The sequence below is a fragment of the Colias eurytheme genome, chromosome 11 (assembly GCF_061535395.1).
Source record: "Colias eurytheme isolate Ceu_HAF_F1 chromosome 11, ilColEury1 Martin Lab GWU primary, whole genome shotgun sequence".
NCBI classification, from domain to species: domain Eukaryota; kingdom Metazoa; phylum Arthropoda; class Insecta; order Lepidoptera; family Pieridae; genus Colias; species Colias eurytheme.
The window spans coordinates 10,611,930-10,623,229 of NC_142990.1; the positions used below are offsets into that span (position 1 = coordinate 10,611,930).

At 31.8% G+C, this 11,300-nt stretch overlaps 1 protein-coding gene across 1 annotated transcript; it reads left to right on the plus strand.

Moving 5' to 3' along the window:
* The first annotated feature begins 1,621 nt into the window (after nucleotides 1-1,621).
* On the plus strand, nucleotides 1,622-2,821 carry LOC149904853 (uncharacterized). Its single transcript, XM_090107105.1, has 2 exons — nucleotides 1,622-2,343; nucleotides 2,458-2,821. Exons 1-2 carry the CDS (start codon nucleotides 1,622-1,624, stop codon nucleotides 2,819-2,821), a joined length of 1,086 nt encoding a protein of 361 aa, XP_089963231.1.
* The last annotated feature ends 8,479 nt before the right edge of the window (nucleotides 2,822-11,300 follow it).

Genomic DNA, 11,300 nt, shown 5'->3' on the forward strand with positions numbered 1-11,300 from the left:
CTCCTTCTTTGGCAGTCGGGTAAAAAGAGAGACTCATCAAAAAAGGTTCATCTAAAATATTAAAAACTTCTAGGTACTAGGTACTAACTTCTAGGTGTTTTCATGTAGGTAATTTCATTAAAACGAACTTACTTTTCAGACTTTTGTCCTTATTACATAATAAACCTTGAGAAACATCACAATTCCGACCAAACAGTCCCAAATCAACAAGGAAAATATATCAAAATGCGTCCGCAACAATCTCAAACAAGGCAATATATTTCCATACAAGTAAATGCAATTTACAGTTTCTTGTAAACTGAAATTAATTGCTTGGGAAAGCGCCAGATACGTTGCATCGAGAATATTATAAATAAACAGGGGTTTTATGCGATTTTCGACTGTATGGATAATTACCTGCGTAAACCTGTTTAGTGAACAATATGGATACTAAAATACGTATTAATAAATATTGTTTATATGAGTAATGTTTTCAGTCTTTTACTGTTTGATTCACTTCGAAATTAAAAAAATATACCTATATATTATATACCTATATGATACGATGCGATATAAAAATTGATTTATAAAACAATAAACATATTACATTGGTAAATATCTATTTTTATTACCTAGTTACGCATCCACCCCAACCCTCTGTATTAGGTTGAGCAATAGCCTTCCGCTGGCCTCAGCAAGACCACCGGAGAGTTCTTGCAATTTAGCATAAGCGTTGCAGTTATTGAAAAACATTTATTTCGCAATAAGGTATCGATTGTATCATTGCATGTAATTCTGGCATTAACATTTGTGACTCCAAATCGTCCACTTGTTATAGTTAATAATTAAATAAGTTTAATTTTAATTTTATTTTATTTTTTTAAAAAAAGTCAAATCGCTCCCGCAAAGTTTAACTGGCGCAGCCGGTAGGATAGCCATATAAGGTCTGCATGTCTAAAGGTCTTCAAAATTAGCCCTAGAACATTGCTATAAAGGCCGTGCTATCCTAAAAGAACCGAAATATAAATTTGTTAAACGACCACGACGAGGAATAATGGGATCGACGATCGGTTGGTGAGTAAAACTTTTTGCCATCCTTTCTGATATATTCCCATATCCTTTTCACGAGAGTGTAATTTTGACTTTTAACTATTTTTAACTGTTATTTTGGGATTGAACGTCTCGCATTATAACGGATCTGGTTTTAATATGAAATTCTATTAAATCAGTAATTAGTTAGTTATACGTAAGAAATATCGTATTTAATTCTAAGAATTGTCTTGCATAAAACTCTGCACAGACTAATTAACTATAGAGTGTAACTTAATTAAAAGTTTTAAATTAGAAAATTAAATGATTTTTGCATAAAGAAATATTAATATTAATTGATTTAATTGATCTCAAAATCGATCGTAATTCAATTAATGATTTTTATATTTTATATGTGATTTTATAACTTATTTCAAGTTTTAATTTTTATAGTAATTGATAACATATATTTCTTTTATTGTGCTATATTTTAAGAATTTTTATTACTTATATTGTGTTTTAAATTGATTTCTGTGTGTGTGATTTTTATAATTCGAAATTATTGTAATTGGTTAAAGACTTCAGAACTTTAATTACTCTGTACTTATTTAACATGGAAAGCGTAAACGTGATAACAATTCCGAGTGATATGTTAAAGCTTATTCCTCTTTTTGGTGGAGACAAAAGAATTTTGAATCTATTCTTTCGAAAATGTGAATATATAATTAATAAATTTAGAGGGCATGAAGAGCAGAATATTTACGTTTTACATGCAATAACTAGTAGATTAATAGGCGATGCCGCCGCGTTATTATCCGAGCGCGAAGATATTAACACTTGGCCCGCGCTAAAAGAATTGCTGGAACAACATTTTGGTGATCCGCGAACTGAGGATTGCATAAAAATCTCTCTCGAGTCCTGTAAAATAAAATCCGGGGAAAGTTATCTTGAATTTTGTAATAGGATACAGAAAATTAGATCGTTACTAATATCGAAGGTTAATTTATCGGTAGATACGGAAATTAAACGCGCGAAAATTGCGATTTATAATCATACAGCCCTGAACGTTTTCTTGTATAATTTGCCCGAAAGTATGGTGCGAATTGTTAGACTAAAATCGCCTAATACATTAGAACAGGCTCTAGAAATTGTGTTAGAAGAAGTTAATTTTCACGAACAATATCAGTCGCGCAATCGTACCCATAATAATACAACGGTGCCCCAATTTTTACAAAATCCTCAACAAAGATTTAATTTTGGGACACCAAACGTACCTCAAAAATTTGGTTTTAAATTTGCACCTCAACAACCGTTTTATATAAACCCACAGTTCGGGTATAGGCCTTCATTCAATCAAAATCCACAATTTGGTTATAGACCAACATTAAATCAAAATCCACAATTTGGTTATAGGCCAACATTTAATCAAAACCCACAATTTGGTTATAGGCCTCCTGTAACTTTTGGTATGACGCCACAGAATTTCGGTCAAAAACCTCCTCAAAATAACCGATTTGAGTCTACTGACGTTTCCATGAGGACGGCACCCCCTCGACCACAAAATATAACTCAGCCAGGTTTTAGAGTGAATGAAACCGACTTACATAATGACAATTCACTATATGACAATTATTACTATGACTATAATCCTTACGACTATACGAATTATTATGGCTGTAATCCTTACGATACGAATTACGAATACGACGCGAATGAGATTTATACACCCACTGACGATACTCAAGACGTTAATGCGCTTCCGTCTGATGAAGAAAATTTTCAAACGAAAGCCTCTACAAAGAAAAAATCATAGAATTAAATTGCAATTCAAATCTGAAATTTCCACACATTTATATTCCTGAAACTAATTCCAAATTTATGATTGAAACTGGGAAGCAAAATTTTAACGCGGACGCTTTATCTAGAATTAGAGTTAACGCTACGCATTCCGATAATGAAAACGAATCTATGGTTGTTAATATAGGCGATAAAGACAATAGGCCAAGAGCGCGTAACGACTCTAGTACAATTACTATATCAGAACGCGATTCTAGTGAAACGATATCTATTCCCGACTCTGAAACTCTATCAGCGCTAAGTTCTCCTAGAACATGTGACTACCCAGTCAGGTCACCATCTGTAACGTCAAAATCGGATACAGTTCATTCAGCTAATATAGTAGAATCGTCCGGTATACCTATATTACATGAAGCAATAGATACGAAACCAAATCAAATTTAAGTATATAAGTGGTTTAAGAACGAAAAGCAAGTTCACGACCTTTCACGTGAAAAGCAAAAAGTAAAGGATAGGATAGGTGGTGAATATCAAATCAGTCTCCCTTCAGGAAAAATTATATTTGCGAAAGACGTTAATAAGCGAAAAAGCAAGGATAAGCCGCGATTCCATAAAGCTAAGGTTATAGGTCAAGGTTCAAGGAACGTTATACCGATAGAGATTGGTAAAAGGAAGACTATGGTCCCTATTAAAAATGTAAAACGCCTTCCGCGTTGTGGTGTTGGCTGATAGTGATGAGGTCCGCGCTGGCCCTTCAACTACAACTTCTTCAACATAACCCGGGAATTTATCCAGTGAAAGAAGGGCAAGCATATCTCCAAACAAACTATTGGACTATAATTAAGGTTTTAAATTTAGATAAGATAAATGATGACTTAAATTTTATTATTAGCAAATACAGTGAATTCGATAGTTTAATTAATAAGAATATTTCATACTTACACGATTTTCAAGTGGCAAAATATCACGCTGAATATATTCGCGACATAAGGTTCAGAAATACGAACAGTTAGTTCCACACAAACGCGTCAAAAGAGGTATCCTCAACCCTCTGGGTTCCTTAATTAAAATTATAACGGGAAATTTAGACTATAGTGACGCAATTAGATACGATAAACTTACAGCTAAACTTGAAAACGATCAGACTATCATTAGAAATAAAATTACCTTAATATCTAAAATGCTCGATAGTTTTATCAATTCTACTGAAGTCTTAAATCAAAATTCTAATATATTAGATAAGCGTTTAAAAATTGTAGAATCTATGATTAAGGAATTAGCATCTAAGGATAATCATTGGGTTTATACTACTTATGTTGTAAGCCTTTTAAATTTATTTGTTAGTAATTTTCGTTCTATTTTTATAAAATTAGGAGAAATAGAGACTGCTCTAGCATTTAGTAAAGTATCCATATTACATCAAAGTATTATTAATTCTACTGAGTTGTTGCAACATTTAATTCTTATATCTCAAACTGAAAATTTAGTGTTTAAAGCGAGTGAGGCAAATTTAGTAAAACTAGAAGAAACTATTAATGTTAAATCGTATATTAAACAAAACCAGATTACGTTCATAATGGAGGTTCCAATTACAGATAATTATACTTATAACTATTACAAATTATACTCTATACCTATGTACCGTGAATCCGATAGTAATACCGTTTCCATTTTTCCTAAATATCCTTACCTGTTGGCAAAGGGGATGAAATACTTACCGGTCGTAAAACCGTGCCGATCGCTCGCTGCTGGAGAACAATTTCTATGCGATGAACAAAATCAAACGCCATATCCTGAAACTACTTGCATAGAACAACTGCTTAAATTTGAAGGAAACCCAATGCACTGCGAACAACAGCTAATCAATATAGAGAATGTGAGAATTCAAAGAATCACACCTATAAGTTGGATACTTTTCTCAAAATACAGAAATACTCTGACTCAAATTTGCAATGGTGATGTCAGCAAATATCCTGTCGTGGGCACATACATAATGACCATCGACGAACCATGTAGCATCGAGATCCAGAATATAACGATTCGCCCTCACCAAGTAATCACTGAGAATGATCCTGTACAACCAACAAAAATTATAGTTTTGCCGCAATTACCTGTGAATAGAACTCCAATATTATCCAGTACACGTGTACTCAATATGCGAGGCATCAACTTGGACGAAGTTAAATATATTATGTCAACGATATTAAAGCAATCAGTGTTCAGTGATAGTGAAATGGTTAACAGTGAAAGAAATATTAGATTCAGTGCTACTTTAGGCTATACGTCTCTATTTTTAATCTTTGTACTTGTAATTCTATTTTTACTTTACTTACTTCGTTATAAGATATTAAATGTAACATGTCTGCGAAATCATCGGATAGTTATTAAAAATGAACAAACCGATAATTTCGCACTTAAGGAGGGAGGAGTTACGCATCCACCCCAACCCTCTGTATTAGGTTGAGCAATAGCCTTCCGCTGGCCTCAGCAAGACCACCGGAGAGTTCTTGCAATTTAGCATAAGCGTTGCAGTTATTGAAAAACATTTATTTCGCAATAAGGTATCGATTGTATCATTGCATGTAATTCTGGCATTAACATTTGTGACTCCAAATCGTCCACTTGTTATAGTTAATAATTAAATAAGTTTAATTTTAATTTTATTTTATTTTTTTAAAAAAAGTCAAATCGCTCCCGCAAAGTTTAACTACCTACTTATTACCTAAGTATTTTGTTTTGCTAAAATACTACATGATATTTAAAAATTAAACTTGTGTTTTTACTCGCCTTATTATTACCTCGTACCTAACAAAATTGTTGTTCGATATCTTAAATTAGTACCTACAGCCTCTAGTTATTAGATCGAATCCACTATTTTGAAAAATTCACCATTACAAACATTGTTACATCCAAGTCCAACATCATTTCCTAAAGTCTGCTTATCAACGTCAAATAAAACTAAATGCACACAAAATAAAGTTGTAAATGGAACAACAGATAAAATACATGCTTTACGTCACAATGTGTCACGGTCGTGAATTTCACGAGACTTTTCAACTCATAAAATTTCATACAAGCTATTAGTATGCAGATTCGCACTATCTTTGGGTTGTCTCCAAAAATATTTACTTCGTGTCAAACAATATGAGAAGTTTGGTTCGCCAAGCCTTTTGTCCTGGATTTAACAATACATCAAAATAAATATACGTTTTATATTCGAGGAGTCTAAGTTCAATGGCGTGAAAACTTATAAGTCATGTGAGCTAAATATTTTATTTTTGTGAAATTTAAAAAATTATTGTCCTTTCTACATACTTAATATATACAAGGTATTAAAGTAGTCTGCACTATAAGTATAGCTATCAGTTTACAGTGGTCATAATAATACCTTATTTTACTAAGCAAAATTACTTCGAGCAACCTAGCCTACTTTCTATAACCACTCTTATACTATACGCTCTAGTGTGCTCTGCGGTTTTACCCGCAATGCTCCGCTCCTATTGGTCTTAACGTGATCATGTAATAAGCTTAATAGTCTTCCTCTATAAATGGACTATCTAACAATATATGAAATAATTATCGAATCGGACCCATGGTTCCTGAGATTAACACGTTCAAGCGAACAAATTCTTCAGCTTTATAACATTAGTTTAGATACTTATTATATTCTTGGTCTAGTACCAATGGGACTTAGTAACCAGGCCAAAATAATTAATACGTAATTATAATTCAGGTTCAACAAACCACAATGAAATTGGTTTTGTTCAACCAATCGACCTTTATCAATCTACGTCAGTGAATGTTTGTGACCAGTTGACACTTAATTAATATTTTTTTAGTATTTAGCACTTAATTGGAGCTAAGATGTATGGGCGGTGATTTAGGTTATGAATGCTTTGCAAAAACGTTTCAGAGCGTCAAGTGAATGAGTAGTGAACATTTTCTGTATTTCTCGATGTATTTATACCTAATTAATTAGTAAAAATGTGAACTTGAACTAGAATTAATCTATCTATACTAATATTATAAAGCTGAAGAGTTTGTTTGTTTGTTTGAACGCGCTAATCTCGGGAACTACTGGTCCGATATGGAAAATTATTTTGGTGTTAGATATCCCATTTATCGAGGAACTGAGGAAGGCTATATATATCATCTCGCTAAGACCAACAAGAGCGGAGCACTGCGGGTAAAACAGCGGAGCACAGCTAGTAATTGTATAAATACATACAATAATAATATTGTATTAAATTATAATTTTAACATACTCAGAGAAGATAATAATATAATTATATTATGTTCTTTTCGTTATCTCGTATGAAATTACATGAAGATAATCAACATAAGAACATAGTAATTAATTATTATTAATATCTAAAACGACCCAAGTGGCATAATTTGCCAAAATAATTAATTTTATATTAGTTCGTTATATTAAACTAAGACGATTAGTTCAATATAAGAATATTAAATGACTTTGGTTGAGTTAATTAATCTAAAAGTTGTTATAATTGAAATTTATTAAATCCACATTTTTGGGCTGTGCTCGGTTTCACATACGAACAAAAACTACGGGCAAAAACTTACATCTTCTATTTCAACCGTATAACATTAGGCTTTGGAACCAATTTCTCGTAAAATAACATCGTATAACTATAACTAGTAGTGAGTGAATCTAACTATGTGTAACTTTTATAGTATCCAATAGAGCTTCTTTTCTCGCTAAATAATATAACAATATTTTTATAATAGCTACAAAAGTTTATAGTGTCATTGAAATACGTTGTATAAACTACTAGCTGCTCCGCGCGGTTTCACCCCCGTGGCTCCACTCCTGTTGCCCGTAGCGTGATGAAATATAGCCTATAACCTTCCTCGATAAATGGGCTATCTAGCACCGAAAGAATTTTTCAAATCGGACCAGTAGTTCCCGAGATTAGTGCGTTCAAACACACAAACAAACAAACAAACAAACTCTTCAGCTTTATAATATTAGTATAGATTAAGTGGTCGGGTCACTGATATTACAATTTAAGTATTAATCGCTCGCTCGCGGAGAGCATACCAAAATTATAGAGTTCCATCACAGAGTTCCATTGTTACAATTTTCTACTTAAAACATAAATATAGAGCATCAAAATTATTAAGAAAAACGTACAAATAACCAATAAAAACCAACACGTAATTGAATACATTAGCAAAATATTAAAAACCGCTTCACTGAACATGCTGAAAATGAATTGTAGGCGTACGGGAATCATTGAATTATTCATTATATTTATTCATCAATAGGTAAGATACGCTATCGACTGGAAGCCTATATTCCTTTGACACCGATACGTTTAATATACTGTATTTACATTTTTATAACGCAATATCTTAATATATATACAATTTAGACAAACATTTATATATACATATATAAATGTATATATATATATATATATATATTTATATATATACATTTATATATATATATATATATATATATATATAAATCTCGTGTCACAATGTTTGTCCTCAATAGACTCCTAAACCACTTAACCGATTATAATAAAATTCGCACACCATGTGCAGTTCGATCCAACTTGAGAGATAGGATAGTTTAAACATGTAGGTACCACGGGCGAAGCCGGGGCGGACCGCTAGTTTTAATATAGATATAGTAAAGTTTTATAGAGGCTTGTCATATTTTTCACATGCTACGACTGCTTGCTATTGACGAAAATTATGAGAAAACAAATATTTGGGATAAATTTGGTTGATATCGAAATAAAAACTGAAGCAATTATTTTTATTCCCCTCTATAAAAATTAAATTTCATCCTTGCTTTGTGAATTCTTTGGCATAATCTCACCTTTGTTAATTTTATATATAACTAGCGGTCCGCCCCGGCTTCGCCCGTGGTACATATTTACGTTTTCTCTACATAAGAACCATCCTCATACTTCAAGGAATATAATAAAAAAAGAATTATCTAAATCGGTTCAGCCGTTCTCAAGTTATGCGCTTACCAACACATTTTGGGATTCATTTTTATATTATAGATGTTTATTCAACAACATTCATAGACAACTAATAATAAATTTTTAAGCCGGTTTTTTGCATAATTTTTTAGATTATAAATTACGAATTATTTTGAAAATACACTGCAATCTCTTCTAGTTTCCCTTAGGCAAAGGACTTATAACAAAATAAAATACACATTAAAAGGTAGACGAAAGTTAATTGAAATTCCTCGGGACCTCCTTCAAACTGGCGTTAGAATGACGTGCACTTTATACCATAAAGTTTTTCAATTAATTGTTATTTAAAGTAAAAGGTTATTGTTGTGCGTGTGCTTTATTTTGTTTACAGTATAATTAATTAAATAAAAGAATAATATGTAGGTATTTAACTAATATCTATATTTTAAATATTAGATTTTAAAAGAGCAACTACGAAGTTTCATTTTTGTTCTTCTCTGTAGAAACTGCTTTGCGTATCGGTGGTAAATGGTAAAACTGTGTTATGACGATTCAAAAGTGCTACTAGAAGAAGTTTTATTGAATAATATAAATGTTTGAATTGATTGAGTTTGTATTTAACATCATGTAAAATCATGAGTGATGAGTCTGTGTAAAAGTGCACATTTTGTTTGTAGGCGTGAGTAATATGCATAAACGTTCTATGAAAATTTGCAAAGACTCTGTTATAATATACTTCTCAATTTCTCTATAAGTAATTCTTAAGCTCTTTTATCGATTTTTGAATCTATCGACACTTATAGGTAATATTTTTTGCTTAAACCATAGATTTTTTTCGTCTGACGACATTGTAACGTGATGATTGCTAATAGGACAGATTCCAAATGAATAATGATATGATGTCATTCACCCCTGTTTGTTTCAGGTTCAAGGACCATTAAAATTGTGGCAAATTAATGAGATACCCCGTTGAAATTTATGATGGCATAGTGTCGGTTCGTTTAACATTGTACAATGACGAGACTGTGATTGTAATGGTGTACTGTCTTTTGAATTACAAATTAATTAATGACTTTAACTTTGTGTTTTGATTTTTTGAAGAGAAACTTATTTATCGGGGTTGGAAAAAAATTTAGTGCAACATTTTGTCGTTACGCGTGACATTTTTCCGTTACGCGCCGTCTTTTTCTTACCCCTATCACGCGTGATTCAAAGTGTTTCTGTAAAGTTGCATATAGTAAATTATTTTTTGAAAAATAAGGTCATAAAGAAGTTTCACTTCTTACGTGTGTACACTAGTACACGCACACATTTTTTATGTATATGGTTTTCTAGAAGTCTACGTTATGATTCTGATATAGTCACATTTGTGTTCATAAGAAATCAGGAGCTCTTGAGTTCATGGTAACTAACAGAACATTTATTAATGGATGCCTCAAAAATCTTTTAAATGTATATATATATTATACAATACTTCTAAAAATGTAAGTAGGTAGGTACATTATTGTAGAGAAAAATTGTCTCCTGTGATGTGATGGATCTCAAAATCGGATGAAACTATAATTCAACAATTCTAATGATAATTAAAAATACAATATTAAAATCGTTACACAATCCATACTAATATTATAAATGCGAAAGTAACTCTGTCTGTCTGTCTGTTACTCAATCACGCCTAAACTACTGAACCAATTTGCATGAAATTTGGTATGGAGATATTTTGATACCCGAGAAAGGACATAGGCTACTTTTTATTGCGAAATATGTACCACGGGCGAAGCCGGGGCGGACCACTAGTAAACTATAAATAATTAGTTTACTGACTACCTATTGTTTCATTATTCAAAGAGTTATTTAGTAGGTACTTACAATTTTGTGGTAACTGGTAAAGTCTTTGATTTATATCTATTTAGTCCTTTCTAGGACATTCTCGCAAGTTCTATTAACTGCTACAATAGTTCGTGAGTCCATGAACTACGATAAAGTTATTTGGAGACTTAATAATAAAGATTCTAAACTAAGTACCTATTTAATATTAACTGCGGCCATTTTGAAATCATCTTCAATAAAACAATGAAGTTTTAAAGAAATAAAATGTAAGAAAAATATATACTCAGGTCGACTTTCCAATCAGAATCGTATTAAGAATATAAGGATTTTAATATTTCTACGTTATAATGTTAATACATATATTTCTATAGATATACCACAAGTACCTGGTTAAAATGTGACACAATTTGAAACCGCAAAAGCTTTGGTGGATGCCACGCCCGAAAAATTGAGAGCTTCGCTTTTGTCAATATATTAATTAATGTATCTATCGAAATTTTGTTTTGTATGCTATACCGATTTGATAGAGACGTAGACAATATTCTTCTCTACTTAGCTTGTTTGAAGTTTAAATGAATTAAAATGAAGGAATGAATGAATTAGCTTCTCATATTTGTCGTAGATTTTTCCATCGAGATATTTTAAGTCAAAGACTATCTTATATTCAGGAAATAGCTTAAAGCAATTCCAATTGAAGAAAAC

Excerpts from the sequence above, each read along its gene's own strand:
- LOC149904853 (XM_090107105.1), top strand. The coding sequence starts at position 1,622 with ATGGAAAGCGTAAACGTGATAACAATTCCGAGTGATATGTTAAAGCTT. Across the intron at positions 2,344-2,457 it reads TATATAAACCCACAGTTCGG|GCCTCCTGTAACTTTTGGTA; the intron begins GTATAGGCCTTC and ends ATTTGGTTATAG.